General features: G+C 44.0%; 1 protein-coding gene across 1 annotated transcript in view; it reads right to left on the bottom strand.

The window, feature by feature from the left end:
* Positions 1–1,464: 1,464 nt before the first annotated feature.
* ogfrl1 (opioid growth factor receptor-like 1) overlaps positions 1,465–23,812 on the bottom strand; it is a 66,007-nt gene continuing 43,659 nt past the window's right edge. The window contains exons 3-7 of the mRNA XM_078541860.1: positions 21,838–21,919; positions 21,147–21,225; positions 20,983–21,049; positions 9,969–10,117; positions 1,465–5,554 (exon numbers count right to left, since the gene is read on the bottom strand). Of these exons, the coding sequence (XP_078397986.1) occupies positions 4,936–5,554; positions 9,969–10,117; positions 20,983–21,049; positions 21,147–21,225; positions 21,838–21,919 (996 nt within the window). The 3' untranslated portion in view covers positions 1,465–4,935. The remainder of the gene's footprint in view (positions 5,555–9,968; positions 10,118–20,982; positions 21,050–21,146; positions 21,226–21,837; positions 21,920–23,812) is intronic.

Raw genomic sequence — 23,812 nt, 5'->3', positions numbered from 1 at the left:
AGCAATAGATTCCCCTGAAGCATGAACACTCTTGTTGAATTTGAAATGCTGCATAATTACAGACGGTTTTGGCTGAAAATGCAACTTCACAAGCTCCACTAACTCATTGTACGACTTAGTGCTTTCGGGGCAGTCAGGTTTCTGATAAGATTATACCTTTTCCTTCCACACACACTCAGCAGGATAGCTCTACGCTTATCTTCATCAGTACTTTCATTCACAATGAAATAGAAACCGAGTCTCTCGACATACTGACTCCAATCCTCTACATCTGCATCGTACAGATCAATCCTCCCGAAAAACCGCATGATTGGTAAGTATTTCTCAACTTTGTGTTACTCACAGCAACCAGGGCAAAGAATGCAGCATTAGTCAGCTTTATCCTCATCGCCAACTGGAGTAATTTGAGGGAGGAGTGGGTTTAGAGCAGATAAACAACTTTTATTGAGGACACATGTTACAATGCTTACCCGCTTGTTGCCATCTCTCCACCAGAAGCCTCTCCCATCTTGCTGACCCATGGTTGATCAACAGGAGGGAGGGACAACTAATCCAATTACTCTGTTGAAGAGTCATGCGGATTCGAAACGTTAACTGTGCTCCTCTCCACAGATGCTGCCAGACCTTCTGAGTTTTTCCAGGTATTTTTGTTTTTGTTTTGTAATCCAATTACTACACTTCCCAATAGGCATGGAAGCATTTATCCACTAACATAGTTCGCCAGTGAATGTTTATTTTATCTATGAGGAAACATCATCAAGACTGGCTCATTCATTAGCATCTTAACAACCTTCCATCCACTTATCTTAAAGCTTGCAGGAAGACCCTTTGCTTTTACAGTACAACTTTAATTAGTGTTGGGTGAGGGTGGGGATTGCCCAGGCGTTGTGTATAACGGGTGTATAATTATGTCACTGATGCTGATGGGGTGAGTCAGTCGTCACTGCTGAGGAGTTCCCCGATTTACCATTCTGCTCACTGTGGTACATTCTAATTACTTTTCCCAGCAAACTTTAAAGTTCACAAAGGAAAGATCAGGGCCCAAACAGCACAGATCAACCCACTCTGTGTCATATCCAGAAACTGCAAGCTAAATCTCCATTATGACTAACAAACAGGGAAAGTTTGATTTAGGTTTAAAACACCCCATGAACTAGACACCCGATTCCTATTTTTGGAATAGCTGCAAGCCACATCTTGTGAGAAATCAAAATAGACACCTGTGACATAATAGAGATAATTCTGCTGCCATTTCTCACCAAACTCCTGAATCTCTCTCATTGCTACAGCTGCTGCAAATTCCAAATCCTTTTTCACAGGCTTTACTGCTTTTTAAAAAGTATCTATGAGGGAATGGGAGTATGTTTGCAGGTTGATTTGTATTCTTGATATCCCGAGATTTAAATCCAAACTGAGCTATTTCAATCGCGAGAATACTGCAAAGACTTTTCCACAGAATAAATCAATACTGGAGAGGACATGGTGCCTTTTTTAAAAAGTTTTATTTTCAAAATAACAAGCAATATGATGTGACAAATTTACAATGCTTGTGTTAAATTCTGGGATTACACTGTCACACACTTAATGAATCAAAACTATAAATTCTTTCAGCTTTACAAATCCAGTTGCTGGCTGCTTCTGTTAGCACACACATGGTACAGTCTTAGTATTAACAAACTATTTGCACTGAATTCAAAGTAACAATTAACAAGGTTGCAGATGTTGGACAGAGACTGGCAAATTCCTAAGCAGTTCCTTCTGGAAAGTACCTCCCCACCCCCCTTCATCAGCGTCTTCAGACAGCTGTGGCTCAGTGATTAACACTCACCCCTCAGACACAGAAGATCACTGGTCGGAATCTCAAACCACAGCCTTGAGTATATAATCTAGGCCGACACTCTAGTGTAGTACAGAGGCAGTGCTGCACTGTCAGAGGTGCTGTTTTTCCATTGCAATGTTAAAGCAAGGCCCCAGTCCACGACTGCCCTCTTGGGCGTACATAAATGGCACTTTTTGAAGAGCAGGGTAGGTAAACCCAGTGCAAGAGTAAAGTATTATGGATGCTGGAAATTGAAACAGAAACAAAAAAATGTTGGAAATACTCAGTAGCTCTGGAAGCATCTGTGCAGAGAGAGAGAAACAGAGTTAATGGGCTGAATCTTCTGTGGAGTGGCAATCACCGTCGGATTGCCATTCTGCTCCTACTTATTTACCCTACACTGGGAGCTCCACATTTCCCGCCTGGACTTCTGAGCCGGAGCTGCCGAGAAATGTGGAGCTTACCTGCTCTCAGAGTCCATCCCTTGTAACGTAGGAGTGTCAGGGGGAAACCAAGCCACACACTCTTTTCACAGCCCAGCTGCCATACTCTGGTAAGTTTAAATGTCCCAGCCACTTTGACAAGCTAGGAGAGAAGGTAAGTGTGTAAGGTAAGTGCGTGAGGCAGTAGGGTGGCAGGTGGCTGAGGGGGTAAGGTGGTAGTTAAGTGGGTGAGGAGTTAGAATGGGTCAGGTGGTGGGGGTTGGGGGTGTAGTCGGGGGTGGGGGGTTTATTTGGGTGGGAGTTGGGAGTGGGGAGGTACTGAAGGGTGGAGGGGTAGTCAGGGGGGTCAGTAGTATAGTTACCTCAGAGTTAGGGCTTCTAACCTTTCCTGGGTAACTATTCCGGTAAATAAATTGGAACCATCCGAAGTCTCCAGGATTCCAGACACAGGGGAATTGACCATCGGAAGTTGAAACTTCTGGGTAATTCCTGTTGAGTCCTTGCATGGGGACTTCCGAGGAAAATCCCAGCATATCTTCTGGGGTACTGCTGAGGTCTAACCATCCGGTGACCAGAAGATCTGGGCCAATGTTTCCGGCCAATAGAGATAGTTGTAGTCATCAGCCTGAAAAACTAACTGTTTCTCTCTTCACAGGTGCTGTCAGACCTGAGAATTTCTAGAGTCCTCCAAGCTGTCTAGTCCAATATTTAACCTTCAACCAACATCATTGAAATAATGATCTGGTTGTTATAACATTGCTGTTTGTAGGAGCTTGCTATGTGCAAATTGGCTGCTGTGTTCCCTACATTACAGCAATGACACACTTCAAAATTATTTCATTGGCTGTGAAGTCCTAAGATTGTGAAAGGCGCTAGATAAATGCAAGTATTTCTTTCTTATGGACAGAGGTGATGTAATCCACAATCACTTCTCATTGAAGAAAGTCAGTGCCTGCCCCAAGTTTAAGGACATATTCAAACTCCACCATTACAACCGCCACAATAAAACAATTAAACTACAAATAAACAGCAGAAAGAGCTAACAATGTGTAAACTAAATTGCTTGTACATTTTAATCAGACCAGTTCATATATACCCGATATACTAAAAGGTCACCTCATATTGACATGTAACTTGGCACTAGCACTCACTTAACACAGTCCCCACAAAATTACTCAAAACAGAGATTCAAATTGTTACAGGGTTTAAAAGACCAACAGTCACATCCTTTAAAATTTATATAAATTGTCATTCATTCACTACTTGTTATTTTTGTAATTTGAGCAATGTATTCTTCTTAAAATCCAATGTAAACTGAAAAATGAAAATGAGAATTTAGGCATTGGTTTTCTGGTGTAACTTTGAGCCAATGCTGCCAACCCTCTAATAGTCCATTCCAGCTTTAATTAATGCCAAATGTAATTGAGGTCAGATACACAGCTAGAAAGACCAGTGACTTGTGATTGTGAACACCTCTATCAAATCTCTCCTTAATCTATTCTGCTCTAAGGGGAACAATTCCAGACTCTCACTGATCCACAAAAGCTGTGTTGAATGCACCATGTAGTTAACATTTTGAATCATAACTTTACTAGATTGATCAGATTAATTTGTCTTCCATTCCGAGAGAACCAGGCACCAAAAAAAATAAAAATTATTGTGATCAGAAATCCATAATCTGGAAACCCAAAGAGCTAGCAGACTCTGTCACCCGCAGGTTTACCTTACACTGAAACCGCTATGTCGGCACAGACCTGTGACAGGCTAAGTACATTGATGTGATTTACAGGTAATTGTGCCTGAAAGGCAAATATCTAAGTGTTTGGCCTACACATCTTAAGTTGTATAAATTTCAGGTTGCCAACCCTCCAGGAATAGTCTGGAGCCTCCCTGAACTAAACATTAATCTCTAAAACACTGCTGCCTGAGGGAAGAACCAGAGCTTTTTTAAAAATTTGCCATGAACACTTAATTATAAAAATATTTGGGCATGGGGGAACAAAGGGAGCCTGGCCAGCTGGGGTGTAGTCGAAAAGTGTGGGCTCAAATGATAAAATCTCCAGGAATACATGCAGAGTTGGCAACTCTATATAAATCACTACCAACAACCCCATATAAATCACTACCAAACCTCCTATCTCCATGAAATGTCAAGCTGATTAATTCACATCAAGCATAATAAACTGATAAAACGATCAGATTATATGAGCTGGGTCTATAACAGCATTAAGCATTTACATCAATGTCCTGCCAAAGGTGAACTTTCACATAAATGCCTTTCACATAAAGGTCACATTAATCATTATTAAACCTCATGGTTTGCACCTTATTTTCACTCAAATATGCCTCATTACACTTTGTCTCAAAACAGGAAGAGAGCAGTTTGTAAAGTTCAAGGAATGCCCGATACACGCTTTGTAGTACTCAGTGTCCACACAGGCAAACTGTCCAACTTGGTCTCAAGTCATGTAAACATACAACCTCTTTAATGCATAAAAAAATACAATCATTAGCCCATACATGGGCACAACATTGAGGAGCAAAGAGCATCCAAGAAAAAGGTCAGTCAGAGAGCTCTGCCTCGAGACCGGCATTGACCCACCAGTGCCGAGGCATGGTTGGACTATGGACTTGATCACAATTGTTTTAAAGTAAATGGTCCTTGTACAACACTTAATTCTCTGTCTCTATTGGATCAGCGTCCTCTATATTCTCAGCCAGGCTCTGGGAATTGCCAGTGTCCTCGGATTCTGTCAAAGACTTTGCCACCTGATTGTCACTCTTCCCTTTGATGCTTCTTTTATTCTTTGCGTTCTCAGCTTCTGCTGTGTCACTGCTATTTTGATCTTTCTGCTGTTTGCCTGTCCCACGCCCGGTCTCAGAACAGGAGGCCGACTCTCTCCCAACTGCAGCTGCCACACTGCTTCTTGAGCCATCACTCACGGTGTTGCGTCTGCTCTTCTCTTGAACAAATGGCCGCTTCTCTGATAGAGAGGATGACTTGGCAATGAGGGTTCTACCTCCTGGTGCTTCCTTCCTCAGAGGTCCCCAGACAAAGTTTTCTGCTGGCTTATAATGGAGCCTGGCAAAGCGCAGGAGCCTCCTTCTCTCCTTCCTGGATTTAATTGTGTAAACAAAGTATTCCAAAGCACTGTGCAACATGTTGGGCAGAGTCTCCTCAACTAAAGCCTCATGCAGCAGCAAGCGCACCAGGTGAATCTGGAAGCTCTCAAACTTAAACTCTCCTAGACTTTTTAAAATGCGGGTGATTCTTAGATAATTGTGCTGAGACCTTAAAAAAAAAGGACAAGATGTAAATTAATAAGCATCACATACCCAACTGCATAGAAACTGTAATCAGTGTATTAGTGAATCAGCATTGTTTTCCAAACAAATGCTGGCTCAGTGGTAACGTTCCCCTCACCTTTGGGCTCAAGGTGTCGACCCAGGCCCCATTCCAGAGACTTGAGCCAATAATCACAGCTAACACTGGTATGCAGTGCTGAGGGAGTGCTGCTCTGTCAGAGCTACTGCCTTGTCAATGAGACATAAAACTATTCTACCCAGGCTGGCTTTTAAGAAGGGAAGAAAAATATCCATGGGACACGTTTGAAGAAGAGTAGACAAATCCACTCAGTGTCCTGGCCAACTTCCAACATTTAACAAAAAGAGGATTTGGTTATTTATCTCATTGTTTGCTTCTTTTTGAGGACATTGCCAAGTTGACGATCACATTTGCCAACATTCACGTCGTGACTACATTTCAAAAGTGCTTCGAGACACCCTCAGGCTATGAAAATTGTAAAGTTCTCTCTTTGTAGGCTGAGCTCACATTGCTTTACTGACGTTCACTCTCCAATTTTTATTTCCCATGTCCCCCTTGATTTCCAGTCTTTGTGTCTCAGATACTTTCTTCTGTGGTGTCAATGTCTATATAACTCGGACTCTTTACTCCCTCTCTTTCTGCAAGTCTCCCCTGACTCAGTGCACCCGTCTCAAACTTTCACTCTGTCCAGCTCTCTCCACTTTCCCTCTCACCCTCTACAGAGATTGCAGTCACACTTGACTGCCACAAACATTTACATCTCTGGGTAGCAAAAGAATCCATATGCTACTGTTCTCCACAATATGCAACAAATTATCTAGTCCTTTATGGATGGATGCAGGTTGATGTGAGACATAAACACCAGCCCAGACCGCTTGGGATGAATGGCCCATTTCTGTAAATTCCATGCAGTTCTAAAAGAAAATTTTTGCAAGTTGTGGTTCATGATAGTTTTGGTTTAAATAAACATATTCCAAGCTCAAGTGTTTGCCAACAATCCACTGTAGTTCCCCAAGAAGCTTTGCATTGTTGACTCATTCATTGAATAAAAGGCAAACTTGCAGCACAGAAATAGCCTGCTCTTTCAATCCCCATTTTGTAAAGAACGCTACTCCACGAGGCACAGCCAGCCTCTCACACCTCTCTACATCGCAGAATCCACTGTTCTCATTGTTTATTGGTCCATCTCCTCCCAGATGGCATGGGTATGGTGGCAGAGTGATAATGTCACTGAATTAGTAATCCAGAGACCTGGACTAATGAGACACAGGTTCGAATTCCAACATGGCAGCTGCTGGAATTTTAAATGCATTTACTTAAAAATAAAAAAAAAATGCTGGAAAAACTCAGCAGGTCTGGCAGCATCTGTGGAGAGAGAAACAGAGTTAATGTTTTGAGTCTGTATGACTCTTCTAAGTTAAAGAGAAGTAGAAATGTGATGGATTTTATACCGTTTAAGAGGGGATGGAGCAGGTGGAGAAAGATAGAAGGCCAGGGATAGGTGGGAGCTAAGCAGAGATTGACAAAGATGTCATGGGCACAAGATAAAGGGAGTGTTAAAGATTAAAGATGGTGTTGATAGTAGCATAAAGATAAGATAGCAGAATGTGTTAATGGTAGAACAAGGGTCAGCGCTCTATGAAAGCACAACATAGAAACTAGTGACAGGTGGCCCTGCAGTGGTTCGGGGGAGGGGGTTTGGAGGGGGGGAGGGTTGGGGGAAAAAGGATTTTTAAAAAAGAAATAAAAATAACTGAATAAGAAAAAGAAAAGAAAAAGTAAAATTAAAAAAAAAACAAAAAAGCAATTGCATTACGAAAAGGATAAAGATGGAGGAGAGAGTTCATGATCTGAAGTTGTTGAGCTCAGTGTTAAGTCCAGACGGCTGTAAAGTGCCTAATCGGAAGATGAGGTGCTGTTCCTCCAGTTTACGTTGAGCTTCACTGGAACATTGCAGCAGGCCAAGGACGGACATGTGGGCATGAGAACAGAGTGGTGTGTTGAAATGGCAAGCGACAGGAAGATCTGGGACATGATTGCGGACAGACCAAAGCTGTTCTGCAAAGCAGTCACCCAGTCTGTGTTTGGTCTCTCCAATGTAGAGGAGACATTGGGAACAATGAATACAGTGGAACAAATTGAAGGAGGTGCAAGTGAAGTGTTGCTTCACCTGAAAGGAGTGTTTGGGCCCTTGGGCAGTGAGGAGGGAGGAGGTAAAGGGGCAGGTATTGCACCTTCTGCGATTGCATAGGAAGGTGCCGTGGGAAGGGGTGAGGTGTTGGGAGTGATGGAGGAGTAGACCAGGGTGTCCTGGAGGTAATGGCCCCTATGGAATGCTGACCGGTGGGGTGGTGGGGGGAAGATTTGTTTGATGCTGCATCATGTTGGAGTTGGCGGAGGATGATCCTTTGAATGTGGAGGCTGGCGGGTGAAAAGTGAGGACAAGGGGGACCCGATCATGGTTCTGGGAGGGAAGGGAAGAGGTGAGGGCAGAAGTGTGGGAAATGGGTCAGACACGATTGAGGGCCCTGTCAACCACAGTAGGTGGGAAGCCTCGGTTAAGGAAGAAGGATGATATGTCAGAGGCACCGTTTTGGAAAGAGGCATCATCGGAACAGATGCGACGGAGGGCAAAGGAACGGAGAGAATGGGATGGAGTCCTTACAGGAAGCAGGGTGTGAGGAGCTGTAGTCGAGGTAGCTGTGGGAGTCGGTGGGCTTGTAATAAATACTGGTGGACAGTCTATCACCAGAAATGGAGACAGAGAGGTTAAGGAAGGGAAAGAAAGTGATAGGAGGGGTGGAAATTGGAAGCATAAAAAAAAGATAGATAAGTTTTTCCAGGTCCAAATGAGAGCATTAAGTGGCAGTGATACAGTCATCGATGTAACGAAAAAAGTAGTTGTGGGAGGGGGCCTGAGTAGGCCTGGAAAAAGGAATGCTCCAGCCCCTCTTAAACAGTATAAAATCCATCACATTTCTACTTCTCTTTAGCTCTGGAGAGTCATATGGACTTGAAATGTTAACTCTGTTTCTCTATCCACAGATGCTGCCAAACCTGCTGAGTTTTTCCAGCATTTGCAGCATTTTACTTTAATGCTGCCTTTGTTTTCAATGGAGCCATTTTCTTTGCTGATGGACTAGTTTGCTTTTTGATCCCTTCATACATACCCCTAGCAGTCCCAGCGTCGAAGGACATCTGGATATTCTGGCAGAGTTGTAAGCAGTAGACTCTAGCAGTCTGTTGGACTTTGAACAGCTCTTTAGTGCATTCAGAGTCTTCTCACTCAAGTCTCTCTTGTAATTAATGAGAGTGGACCCCTTGGCTTCAACGACAGGTTCCATCACAGTCATGTTAGCCTCGAACCAGTCAGCATTTTCCTGCTCTTCCTTCCCATTTGTTGAAGAGTGCGGTGTTGTAGGTGGTGTCTCAAAGTATGTTTCATTTCACTTCTGCACTCTGTGCCTGTTCCATCGAGTCAAGGAACTGTTGGTTTTCATCTTGGGTTGGCAGTATGGCTGACATTGAAGGAAGCATTTCTGCTTTAAATTAAAAAACATCAAGGGTTGCATCCTAACCCTAGTGTACACCAAGGAGTGATCTGTATCACAGTCAGCGCTTTGGTAGGTGTGTGTTGAGAATACTGTTCAGAGTCATGTCTGGTGATGATCAGATCCAACTGGTGCCAATACCCTGATCTTGGATGTTCCCAGAATGCCTTGTGGCATGGCTTGTTCTGAAAGGTGTTAGTTACACAAAGCTCATGATAGCAACAAAGCTCAAGTAGTCTCTGTCCGAGACCATGATGTCCAAGACAGGTGGACCGTGTCTCATGGTCTGCGCCCGCTCATGTTGAAATTCTCCAGTAAATAAACATGTTCTGACAAGAGAGTAGTGAGTTCCTTACAGCGAGGCCTACACCCTGCTCCTGTGATTCCTCTGAACTTCTTCCCCTGCCAGATGAACGTGTCATGTTTTCCTTTCAGTGATCCACTCTCAGTGAGCCTGGCCTCTTGTGGGGAAGCTATATCCATGTTCAACCTATCAAGTTACATGTTAATCACAGCTGCCTTTTGTGCATAAAACACCACTTGCAAGTCATCTGACAATCCTGTGCATATGTCCCTATGTTCCAGCTTGCCAATCGAAGAGTTAGCATCTTCTTTCTTTACCATCATTCTTTTTGTTATTTAATCATTCTGCTCTTCTACCCAATTACAGATATCCTCTTTTATTAATTTCCCCTTCCCCAACCTCCTTTCCCTGCCTTTTCACTGATTACATCCTATTACATCTATAATTTCTGCTAGATATCTATGTGACATTCAATGAGGTTTGTGCAGCCTCCACAGAGGGGTCATTAAGGTCCTCACATACTTACTCATTCAAGTGTTGAAATCGTTCTTTCCAGTTCGAAGCTCGGGCCACTCTCCCAGTGTTCTTGTCCTCGAGTTTCATTCCAAAAAAGTCCAGCATAATTTCATAAACCTGGAGATAGTTATTCTTTGCTTTTTTAGTTTTAAGAAATTCCTATTAAAAAAAGATACAATAAAAATGTGAAAACTTTTGCTATTTGCTTCTAAATTAGAATCAAGTTTCAACACATTTACGTCAGTGAACCCTCACTTCAATCCTCCCATGAACAAGTCCCTGCCACCCAACCTGAACATTACTTCCTCGGACATGGGAGTGGTACCAGAGAACAGGAAACGTTGCATCCATGTACAAAAAATGGGAGAGTGATAAACTGCCAAGCTAAGCCAAGTAAATGGAAGTCATCATGGGTTGGTTAAATGCAAAGAGTGTTTGACTAACTTAATCAAATTCTTTGATGAAGTAACAGAGAGGGTTGCTGAAGGTAGTTAAAGGTTAAAGTGTAAATAAATATAAAAGGAGTTTGACAATTTTTAAAAATTCATTAATAGGATGTGGGCTTCCCTGGCTGGGCCAGCATTTATTGCCCATACCTAATTGCCCTTGAGAAGGTGGTGGTGAGCTGCCTTCTTGAACCGCTGCAGTCCATGTGGTGTAGGTACACCCAGAGTGCTGTTAGGGAGGGAGTTCCAGGATTTTGACCCAGCGACAGTGAAGAAACAGCGATATATTTCCAAGTCAGGATGGTGAGTGACTTGGAGGGGAACTTCCAGGTGATGGTATTTCAATCCATCTGCTGCCCTTGTCCTTCTGGGTGATAGTGGTCGTGGGTTTGGAAGGTGCTGTCAAAGGAGCCTTGGTTAATTCCTGCAGTGCATCTTGTAGATGGTACACACTGCTGCTACTGTGCATCAGTGGTGGAGTGAGTGTATGTTTGTGGATGTGGTGCCAATCAAGCGGGCTGCTTTGTCCTGGACAGTGTCGAGCTTCTTGAGTGTTGTTAGAACTGCACTCATCCGGTAAATGGGGAGTGCTCCATCCACTCCTGACTTGTGCCTTGCAGATGGTGGACAGGCTTTGGGGAGTCAGGAGGTGAGTTACTCGTCACATGATTCCTAACCCCTGCCCTGCCCTTGTAGCCATAGTATTTATATGGCTACAGTTCAGTTTCTGGTCAATGGTAACCTCCAGCATGTTGATATTGGGGGATTCAGTGATGAGAATGCCATTGAACATCAAGAGGCAATGGTTGGATTCTCTTGTTGGGTATGGTCATTGCCTGACACTTGTGTGGCGTGAATGTTACTTGCCATTTGTCAGCCCAAGCCTGGATATTGTCCAGGTCTTGTTGCATTTCGACATGGACTGCTTCAGTATCTGAGGAGTCGCAAATGGTGCTGAACATTGTGCAATCATCAGTGAACATCCCCACTTCTGACCTTATGATGGTCATTAATGAAGCAGCTGAAGATGGTTGGGCCAAGGGCACTACCATGAGGAACTCCTGCAGTGATGTTCTGGAGCTGGGATGACTGAACTCCAACAATCACAACCATCTTCCTTTATGCCAACCAACTCCAACCATCGGAGAGTTTTATCCGATTCCCATCAATTTAATTTTAGCTAGAGCTCCTTGATGCCACATTCAGTCAAATGCTGCCTTGATGTCAAGGGCAGTCACTCTCACCTCACTTCAGGAGTTCAGCTCTTTTGTCCATGTCTGAACCACGGCTATAATGAGGTCAGGAACTGAGTGGCCCTGGCAGAACCCAAACTGGGCATCAGTGAGCAGGTTATTGCTAAGGAAGTGCCGCTTGATAGCACTGTTGATGACCCCTTCCATTACTTTACCGATATCGAGAGTAGACTGATGGGACAGTAATTGGCCAGGTTGGATTTGTCCTGCTTTTTGTGTACAGGACATACCTGGGCAATTATCCACATAACCAGGTAGATGCCAGTGTTGTAGCTGTACTGGAACAGCTTGGCAAGGGGCGTGGCAGGATCTGGAGCACAAGTCTTCAGTACTATTGCTGGGATATTGTCAGGGCCAATTGCCATTGCAGTATCCAGTGCCTTCAGCCATTTCTTGATATCACGTGCAGTGAATTGAATTGGCTGGACACTGGCATCTGTGATGCTGGAGACCTCCGGAGGAGGCAGAGATGGATCATCCACTCGGCACTTCTGGCTGGAGATTGTAGCAAATGATTCAGCCTTATCTTTTGCACTGATGTGCTGTGCTCCTTCATCATTAAGGATGGGGGCGTTTGTGAAGCCTTCTCCTCCAAGGAGTTGTTTAATTGTCCACCACCATTCACGACTGGATGTGGCAGGACAGCAGAGCTTACATCTGATCTGTTGGCTGTGGGATCACTTAGCTTTGTCTATCACTTGCTGCTTATGCTGTTTGGTACGTAAGTAGCCCTGTGTTATAGCTTCACCCCATTTTTAGGTATGCCTGGCACTGCTCCTGGCATGCCCTCCTGCACCCTTCATTGAACCAGGGTTGATCCTCTGGCTTGAAGGTAATGGTAGAGTGGGGAATATGCCAGACCATGAGGGTACAGATTGTGTTCGAGTGCAATTCTGCTGCTGCTGATAGCCCATGGATACCAAGTCTTGAGTTGTTAGATCTGTTCAAAATCTATCCCATTTATCATGGTGGTAGTGCCACACAACACGATGGAGGGTATCCTCAATGTTAAGGCAGGACTTTGTCTCTACAACAACTGTGCGGTGGTCACTCCTACCGATACTGTCATGGAGAGATGCAGCTGCAGCAGGCAGGTTGGTGAGGATAGTGTCAACTAAGTTTTTCCCTCTTGTTGGTTCCCTCAACACCTGCCACGGACCCAGTCTAGCAGCTATGTTATTTAAGACTCGGCCAGCTCGGTCAGTACTGGTGCTACCGAGTCACTCTTGGCGGTGGACATTGAAGTTCCTCACCCAAAGTACATTCCGCATCCTTGCCACCCTCAGTGCTTCCTCCAACTGGTGTTCGACATGGAGGAGCACTGATTCATCAGCTGAAGGAGGGCAGTACGTGGTAATCAGCAGGATGTTTCCTTGCCTATGTTTGACCTGATGCCATGAGACTTCAGGGGGTCTGGAGGCGATGTTGAGGACTCCCAGGGCAACTCCCTCCCGACTGTATACCACTGTGCCGCCACCTCTGCTGGGTCTGTCCTGCCGGTGGGACAGGACATACCCAGGGATGGTGATGGTGCTGACTGGGACATTATCTGTAAGGTATAATTCTGAGAGTATGACTATGTCAGGCTGTTGCTTGACTCGTCTGTGAGGCAGCTCTCCCAATTTTGGCACTGGCCCCAGATGATAGTAAGGAGGACTTTGCAGGGTCGACAGGGCTGGGATTGCTGTTGTCGTTTCCGGTGCCCAGGTCAATGCCTGGTGATCTGTCCGGTTTCATTCCTTGGAGACGTTTTAGTGGTTTGTTACAACTGAGTGGCTTGCTAGGCCATTTCAGAGGGCATTTAAGAGTCAGCCCATTGTGGGTCTGGAGTCACATGTAGGCTACACAGATTTCCTTCACTAAAGAGCATTAGAGAACTAGATGGGTTTTTACGACAATTGACAATGGCTTTCTTTTTATTAAGTTCAAATTCCACCATCTGCCATGGCGGGATTCAAACCCAGGTCCCCAGAGCATTACCATGGGTCTCTGGATTACTAGTCCAGCCACAATGCCACTGCGCCATCGCCTCCCCAGCAAGTACCATATAATACGATTGTTCACAAAATTAAAGTCAATGGGATTAAGGGGACAGTGGTAGCATGGATACAAATTTGGTGAAGAGACAGGAAGCAGACCATGGTGATGAACGATTGGCTTACAGACGGATGGAGACGAGACATTTCCAAGGGATTACTAAAGAGCCATTGTTCTACATAGAAACATAGAAAATAGGAGCAGGAGTAGGCCATTCAGCCCTTCGAGCCTGCTCCGCCATACATCATGATCATGGCTGATCATCCAACTCAATAGCTTGCTTCTGCTTTCTCCCCATATCCCTTTTGCCCCAAGAGCTATATCTAACTCCTTCTTGAAAACATACAATGTTTTGGCCTCAACTACTTTCTGTGGTAGCGAATTCCACAGGCTCACCACTCTCTGGGTGAAGAAATTTCTCCTCATCTCAGTCCTAAATGGTCTACCACATATCCTCAGACTGCGACCCCTGGTTCTGGACTCCCCCACCATCAGGAACATCCTTCCTGCATCTAGCCTGCCTAGTCCTGTTAGAATTTTATAGGTTTCTATGAGATCCCCCCCTCATTCTTCTGAAATCCAGTGAATAAATTCCTAATCAACTCAATCTTTCCTCATGTCAGTCCCGCCATCCTAGGAATCAGTCTGGTAAATCTTCGATGCGCTCCCTCTATTGCAAGAACATCCTTCCTCAGATAAGGAGACCAAAACTGCACACAATATTCCAGGTGTGGTCTCATCAAGGCCCTGTATAATTGCAGCAAGACATCCCTGCTCCTGTACTCGAATCCTCTGGCTATGAAGGCCAACATACCATTTGCCGCCTTTACCGCCTGCTGCACCTGCATGCTTACCTTCAGTGACTGGTGTACAAGAACACCCAGGTCTCGTTGCACATTTCCCTTCTCTCAATTTATAGCCATTCAGATAATAATCTGCCTTCCTGTTTTTGCCATCAAAGTGGAAAACCTCACATTTATCCACATTATACTACATCTGCCATGCATTTGCCCACTCACTCAGCTTGTCCAAATCACACTGAAGCATCTCTGCATCCTCCTCATAGTTCACCCTTCCATCCAGCTTTGTGTCATCTGCAAATTTGGAGATATTACATTTATTCCCTCATCCAAATCATTAATATATATTGTGAATAGCTGGGGTCCCTGCACCGATCCCTGCAGTACCCCACTAGTCACTGCCTGCCATTCAGAAAAAGGCCCGTTTAATCCTACTCTTTGTTTCCTGTCTACCAACCAGTTTTCTATCCATCTCAATACACTACCCCCAATCTCATGCGCTTTAATTTGACACGCTAATCTCTTATGTGGAACTTTGTCGAAAGCCTTCTGAAAGTCCAAATAAACCACATCCACTGGCTCCCCCTCATCAACTCTACTAGTTACATCCTCGTAACCTGTAATTTCCCGTCTTTTGCCTCACTCCCTTCTTAAACAGGGGGGTTACATTAGCGATTTTCCAGTCCTCTGGGACCCTCCCTGACTCCAGTGATTCCTGAAAGATCGCCACTAACACCTCCACTATCTCTTCAGCTATCTCCTTCAGAACTCTGGGGTGTAATCCATCTGGTCCAGTTGATTTATCCACCTTCAGACCTTTCAGTTTTCCTAGCACCTTCTCCTTGGTAATGGCCACCATACTCACCTCTGCCCCCCGACTCTCTTGAAATTTGGGGATGTCACTCGTGTCTTCCACTGTGAAGACTGACGCAAAGTACCTATTCAGTTCCTCCGCCATTTCTTTGTTCCCCACTACTACTTCTCCAGCGTCATTTTCCAGCGGCCCAATGTCCACTTTTGCCTCTCTCTTACCCTTTATATATCTAAAAAACTCTTGCAATCTTCTTTTATATTACTGGCTAGTTTACCCTCATATTTAATCTTCTCCCTCCTTATTTATTTTTTAGTTGTCCTTTGTTGGTCTTTGTAGGCTTCCCAATCCCCTGGTTTCCCACTGCTCTTCGCCGCATTGTATGCTTTCTCTTTAGCTTTTATGCTGTCCCTGACTTCCCTTGTCAGCCATGGTTGCCTCGTCCTCCCTTTAGTATGCTTCTTCTTCCTAGGGATGAATTTTTGCTGTGTCTCCCAAATTACTCCCAGAAACTCCTGCCATTGCCGTTCCACTGTCTTTCCTGCTAGGCTCATTTCCCAGTGAATTCTGGCCAGCTCCTCCCTCATGCCTCTGTAGTTGCCTTTATTCAACTGTAATACCGTTACGTCTGATTCCAGCATTTTCATCTCAAATTGCAGGGTAAATTCTATCATATTATGGTCACTTCCTCCTAAGTGTTCCTTCACCTTAAGCTCCCTTATCAAATCTGCCTCATTACACATCAATAAATCTAGAATTGCCTGTTCCCTAATGGGCTCCACCACAAGCTGCTCCAAAAAGCCTAAAACATTAGCTACCCTCCAATCTGTAGGAACTGTTCCAGAACCTATAGAATCTCGGAAGATGACCACCAATGCATCCACTTCCTTAAGTACTCTAGGATGTAGATTATCAGGCCCTGGGGATTTATTGGCCTTCAATCCCATCAATTTCCCCAACACCATTTCCCTACTAATATTGATTTCTTTCAGTTCTTCCCTCTCGCTAAACCCTGTGTTCCCCAACATTTCTCGTATGTTATTTGTGTCTTTTGTGAAGACAGAACCAAAGCATGTATTTCGTTGGTCAGCCACTTCTTTGTTCCCCATTATAAATTCCCCCTTTCTGACTGTAAGGGACCTACATTTGTCTTCACCAATCTTTCTCTTTTCACATACCTATAGAAACTCTTAGTCAGTTTTTATGTTCTCCACAGGTTTACTCTCGTACACTATTTTCCCCTTCTTAATCAATCTCCTGGTCCTCCTTTGCTGAATTCTAAACTGCTCCCAATCCTCAGGTCTGTTTTTTTTTAGCCAATTTGTATGCCTCTTCCTTGGATCTAATACTATCTCTAATTAGCCAGACAGGAATAAACAATTAGATATAAAAACAAAAAACTACTGCGGATGCTGGAAATCCAAAACAAAAACAGAATTACCTGAAAAAACTCAGCAGGTCTGGCAGCATCGGTGGAGAAGAAAAGAGTCGACATTTCGAGTCCACATGACCCTTCAACAGAACTGAGTATAGTTAGGAGGGGGGTGAAATATAAGCTGGTTTAAGGTGGGGGGCGGGGGGAGAGAAGTTGAGGGTGGGGTGGTTGTAGGGACAAGCAAGCAGTGATAGGAGCAGATAATCAAAAGGTTTCACAGACAAAAGGATCAAAGAGGTGTTGAAGGTGGCCTGCCATCCATTCTTAATTAGCACATTTTCTTAGACAATATCACCACCTTCAACACCTCTTTGATCCTTTTGTCTGTGACATCTTTTGATTATCTGCTCCTATCACTGCTTGCTTGTCCCTACAACCACCCCACCCTCAACTTCTCTCCCCCCGCCCCCCACCTTAAACCAGCTTATATTTCACCCCTCTCCTAACTATACTCAGTTCTGTTGAAGGGTCATGTGGACTCGAAACGTCGACTCTTTTCTTCTCCGCCGATGCTGCCAGACCTGCTGAGTTTTTCCAGGTAATTCTGTTTTTGTTTAGGAATAAACAATTGTTACAGTTCACCCATGCGCTCTTTGAATGTTTGCCATTGCCTATCCACCGTCATCCCTTTAAGTAACGTTTCCCAATCCATTATAGCCAACTCGCGCCTCTTACCATCATAGTTTCCTTTATTAAGATTCAGAACCCTAGTCTCAGAATCAACCACATCACTCTCCATCTTGATGAAGAATTATATCATATTATGGTCGCTCATCCCCAAGGGGCCTCGCACAACTAGATTGCAATTATTCCTTTCTCATTACACAATACCCAGTCTAGTTGGTTCTCTAGTTCTCTAGTTGATTCCTCAACGTCTTGGTCCAGAAAACCATCCCGTATACATTCCAGGAATGCCTCTTCTACGGTATTGTTACTAATTTGATTTGCCCAGTCTAAATGCAGATTAAAGTCACCCATAATTACAGATGTTCCTTTATTGCATGCGTCTCTAATTTCCTGCTTAATGTCATTCCCAACATCACCACTACAGTTTGGGGGTCTATATACCACTAACGTTTTTTGCCCCTTAGCGTTTCTCAGTTCTACCCATACAGATTCTACATTGTCGGAGCTAATATCTTTCCTCACTCTTGCGTTAATTTCCTCTTTAACCAGCAATGCAACTCCACCGCCTTTTCCTTTTTGTCTGTCCTTCCTAAATACTGAATACCCCTGGATGTTCAGTTCCCATCCCTGGTTACCCTGCAGCCATGTCTCCGTAATCCCGACTTTATCATACCTGTTTACATCCATTGGCGCGGTTAATTCATCCACCTTATTGCGAATGCTCCTCGCATTAAGGCACAAAGCCTTAAGGCTTGTCTTTTTAACATTACTTGTCCTGTTCCCACTATTTTTCACTGAGACCCTGTTTGATTCTTGCCCTTGATTTCTCTGCCTATCACTTTTCTCGTTCCCCTTTCTGTCTTTTGTTCTTGTCCTTGATTCCCCCTCCTCTGACTCCTTGCATAGGTTCCTAACCCCCTGCCATTTTAGTTTAAACCCTCCCCAACCACTCTAGCAAATATTCCCCCTAGGACATCAGCCCCAGTCCTGCCCAGGCGTAACCCGTCCAGTTTGTACTGGTTTCACCTCCCCCAGCACCGGTCCCAATGTCCCAGGAACCTGAAACCCTCCCCCTCACACCATCTCTTCAGACACGTATTCATCCGATATATCCTATTTCTACTCTAACTAGCACATGGCACTGGTAGTAATCCTAAGATCACTACCTTTGAGGTCCTACTTTTCAACTTACTTCCTAACTCCCTATATTCTGCTTTTAGGACCTCATCCCTTTTTTTACTTATGCCGTTTGTTCCAATGTGTACCACGACCGCTGGCTGTTCACCCTCCCCCTTCTGAATGTCCTGTAGCCGCTCTGAGACATCCTTGACCCTAGCACCAGGGAAGCAACATACCATGTTGGAGTCTCGTTTGCAGCCACAGAAACACCTATCTTACAATTGAATCCCCTATAACTATTGCATTCCCATACTTTTTACTCCTCCCTTATTCAGCAGAGCCAACTGTGGTGCAACAAATTTGGCTGTTGCTGCTTTTCACTGAGAGGCCATTCCCCTCAACAGTATCCAAAGTGGCATATCTGTTTTGCAGGGGAATAGCCACAGGAGATTCCTGCACTGCCTGCCTAGCCCTCTTGCGCTGCCTGGTGGTCACCCATTCCCTTTTATGCCTGTGGGCTCTTAGCCTGCGGTGTGACCACCTCTCTGTACATGCCATCCACGATACTCTCCACCTCGCATGTGTTCCACAGTGTCACCAGCTGCCACTCCAGCTCCAAAACATGGGCTACCAGGAGCTGCAGCTGGAGACACTTCCCACACACATGCTGGCCCCGGGCACTGGAAATGTTCCTGGCCTCCCACATAGAGCAGGAGGAGCACACCACGGCTTTGAGCTCCCCTGCCATGACTTACCCCTTTAAATTAAATTAAACCTTCTGGAAGATAAAATCTTTCTGTTTAATATATATCAATGGTCTGAAGTTATGTATACAGGGTATAATTTCAAAGTTTGCAGATGACATGCAACTCAGAAATGTAGTAAATTGCGAGGAGGGTAAAAAAGGGCGAGGAGGGTAAAAAAGGGCGAGGAGGGTAATAACAGAATCGTGAAATGGGCAGACACATGACTGATGAAATTTCATGCAGAGAAGTGTGAAGTGATTCATTTTGGCTGCAAGAATCAGGAAAGAGGGTATAAAATGAAATGGTACAATTTTAAAGGGGGTGTAGAAACAGAGAGACCTGGGGGTGTATGTACACAAAGCTTTACAGGACAAGTTGAGAGGGCTTTAAAACAACAACATTTGGGGTGTTTGACTTAATAAGTAGAGGGAGTTCAAAAAATGAGTTATGCTAAACCTTTATAAAACATTAGTAAGGTCTCAGCTGGAGTACTGTGTTTGGTTCTGAGCATCATGCTTCAGGAAGGACGTCAAGGTTTTGGAGAGGGTGCAGAGGAGATTTATGGGAATACCACCAGGCAGGGGGGACTTCAGTTAAATGGAGTGATGAAAGAAGATGTGGTTGTTCTCCTCTGAGGGGAGAATGTTAAGAGATTTGAGAGGGGCAAATGGTTTGGATCCAGAGGTGACATATAGGAAACATTTTTACGCAGTGAGTTGTTGTGATGTCGAAGGCACTGCCTGAAAGGACAGTAGAAGCAGATTCAAAAGAAACTTTTAAAAGGGTTCTGGATAAATACCTGAATTGGAAACATTTGTAGGAGTAGGTGGAATAGAGCTGAGGGGTGGAACTAATTGGATAGCTCTTTCAACAAGCCAGCACAGGGAAGATGGGCTAAATGGATTCCTTTGTGCTGTATCATTCTATGATTAGTCACTGCACTCCATGCCACCGTACACACATTTTACACCACACCTGCCAAAATGCACTCTATTAACAACACACTCACTGCCAACTAGAAGTTGGCGGTGTGACCCATCAATGACCCGTTGCCAATGTGCAGAGTTCCTGCACTGCCCACAGGGTTCAAAGTCAGATTTAACAGGCTGGAACATTAAGGAATTGGCACCTCAGACACTGAACTAGGCTGCCTTCTGTTCCCTGTACGTCTGCACATGTGCATGTGTCTACGTGTGTATGTGTGTCTACGTGTGTGTGTGAGTGTATGTGTGTGTGTGAGAGAGAGAGAGAATGAGAATAGATGTTTTATGTGATAAAGTGCGTGGATATTTAATTCCTGAAATAACGGTACTTTCAGGCTCTGCTAATGCCTCAGGGAAATACACAATGTGGCACTCAGTCATACAAACTGGAGAAGGCTGACTTTAATCCCTGGCTTTGTATTGAGTTGGATCATTTGAGTGATGGTGTATATGAGGATGCTGTTTTGGTATTGCTGGGACAATGGAATGAGACACAGAGGAAGTCCCAGTCCTGATCGCAATCATTTCTGCTGGAAAGTGGGCTTATTTAGATGTTGGATGAGGACCAGGATTGGGCTGGGCTGTAATGCTCTCTCAGTTGAACGGCACTCTGATCCTTCCAACATAAAAGTGTTAGTGCAATGGGTGGCCGGTGTCCATCTGAACAAGAATGAGCAGCTCAGGAAAGGAAGGGGCAGAAGTGAAAAACAAGGACGAGGAAAAGGAGAGACAGTACATTCAAACCAGGTCAACACGCTTGAATTTACCTTAATCTCTTCTGCAGTCAGTTCTTCAGCATGCCAATTCAGGCCTGGTTCTCGCAGTGGGAACAACCTAGTTTATTAATGCAAAACATTAGTTACAAATTGCATGCAAAGTGAGGGAAAAACTCAAACAATTACATAGCAAGAGTCAAAAAGATGAAGCCAACCATTGAATATAGGTGTGGTTGTGTTCTAGCTTGTCATAATCTCCTTTCCACTTGGTTAGGATCTCATCGATATAAACACCTATACACAAAATATATATATATATATAAACAAACAATATTTAACTATCTATGATAGGATTATGAGAGGCACTGGGGAAGGCACAATAAAGATTTACAAGGATGATACCAGAATTATAAGGTTATAGCCAATGTTCCCTCTAAGCACAGCATTTGTTACGGTGCTACGCAGACCGTTCGCAAACTGGCTCCTTTAAGATACCCCGCATGTGACAGTGCTAAAATACTTATCGGGACCACGCATTGAAAAATAAGCAAAACACAACAAAAATATTCTGAGGGATTATTAGATATGACCATCAGGAAAACTTGAACAGGCTAGGGATCTTTTATCTAGGAAGAGAAAGTTGAATGGCAACTAATTTCAAGCCTTTAAGATGATGAAAGGGTTTGATACAGTAATCATAGACAGGATGTCTCTGGTTGTGCGCAGTCCAAAACTAAGGGCCATAAATATAAGATAAGTCACTAATAAATCTTACAGGGAAGTCAGGAGAAACTTCTTTACTCAGAGTGGTGAGAGTGTTGAAGAGAAGTCTGATAAGGGCATGAGTTAACTGACAAATCAGTCTGATGCTTTCCAGAGCTGCTATCTGCAGAGCTCTCCACTTACCGTCTGGTTTCAAGGCAATTTCCTGTGTATAAAACTTGAGATTGGCATAAGTGCTGAAGAGTTTGGTTTCTCGTGATTTTGCCTGAGTATAAATCACAAACAAGTTAAACATACACACAACTCTCCTGCTCCATGACAGCTACTGCCACACATTTAAATTGTACTTGATCCATCACTGTCCTCTGTAAAAGCAGAAAGTACGTGCTAGAGGTGATATAATAGTGCAGGCCACCAGAGCGTCAACCCAAAGTGACAGGAGCCGGTATTGTACCCAGAAACACCAACACCCCCCGCCACACCTCCCTCACACCCACATGAACTGAACATCCACACTCCACCATGCCCACACACAGCCACTTAATGAGCCCAGAACCGCTCCAGTATTTATTAGCAGGTGACTGGAGAGGCAGAGGGAAGATGCACAGTCTGGGGAAAGATTCCGGTCACTAATTTCCTCCTCTTCTCTCTTGACGGAATCGGCGGATGCTGAAATCTAGTTGGAAGAGCATCAGGTGCTCTCTGACCTCTAATGGGACCATTCTTTATATCCCAGACATAAGTAGCTATCACACCAGAGAGTCTAGTCCTGACACACAATCTGACTGCCCTGTTCTCTCTACATTCTTTTATTTCAAATATTTTTCCAATTTCTCTGCTTCAACCAAAGCATTCTGCATGTCAAAATATTCATGACCTTAAAAAAAAACTCTTAAATCTTCTCTTAGTCTCCTCTGCTACAGTGAAGATAGTTGCACACAGTGTGGTCTAACTGTGGTTTGCAGAATATACAGCTTTACTCTTCCACTTTATGCCCATCCAATTTCCTTTTGAAATCATTGTTTGCTTCCGCTTCCACCACCCTTGTGGGCAGCGAGTTCCAGGTCATTACCACTCACTGTGTAAAATAGTTCCTCCTCACATTCCCTCTGCATCTGTTGCCCAAGATACAAGGTATCCTTATAGCATCAGATAATGGGAATAGCTTTTCTTTGTCTACCTTATCCAAACCTGTCAATCTTGTACATCTCTAACAAATCTCCCCTCAATCTCCTTTGCTCTAAGCAGAACAACACCAACTTCTTAAACCTAAACTTGTAGCTGTGAATGAACCTGCCAAACACCTTTGAAAAATCCATATACCCCATATCCAGTGCAATCACTTAGTCCATGCAATTGGTCACTAATTCAAAAAGTTCTATAAAATTTGTTAAAATACAACTTACATATGAACATACGAATTAGGAGAAGTAGGCCTTAAACCCCTAATTAACCCTTTTGTTACCTCAGTCTCTGCCCACAACTAAAGTTGGACTAACTGGTCTATAGTTAGCCTGTTTATCTCATCTTCTTGATTAAAGATGTCACACTAGCTTCTTTCCAATCCTCTGTGACAATTTACACGTCTGATGCCTCTTCCGCTCTCACATTGGTTGCAAAGAAAGAAGTGACTTTTGCCAGACTCTGTCTGGGGGTGCTATTCAAACCCAGAAATTCAGGGTTCAATCGCTGGTATATGCTGAGGTCCCAACTCTCAGCTAGGAATGGTACAGTCAGCATCCTGGGCTACAGAAAGGGGCCGGAGGAGTTGGGAATAAGCCATGGAACATGCCATGTGTCATGTTCTGCCTTTCAGTATAGTGGCTCATGGACGTGTCACATCGAAAAATGCTCAATTACAATGCTCCCCACAAACAAACAACGCACCAATACTGTATCAGACTACACACCCAAATCAGAGAATGATGCAGCACACGAGGTCACCTTTAGGCTCATCTTTGACAGAACTATCAATTCATCCCATTCTTCTGCTATTTTCCCATAGCCCTGTTTGATAATTATTTACCCAAGTCCCTTTTGAAAGTTATGATCAAATTTGTTTCCACCACTCTTTCAGGCAGTGCATTCCAGATCAGAACAACTTATTGCATTAAAAAAAAAATCATCTTCCCTCTGGCTTTTTGCCAATTATCTTCAA

This window comes from Cetorhinus maximus, chromosome 5 (genome assembly GCF_964194155.1).
Source record: "Cetorhinus maximus chromosome 5, sCetMax3.hap1.1, whole genome shotgun sequence".
NCBI lineage: Eukaryota > Metazoa > Chordata > Chondrichthyes > Lamniformes > Cetorhinidae > Cetorhinus > Cetorhinus maximus.
This window is presented reverse-complemented; position numbering and strand designations above follow the sequence as displayed.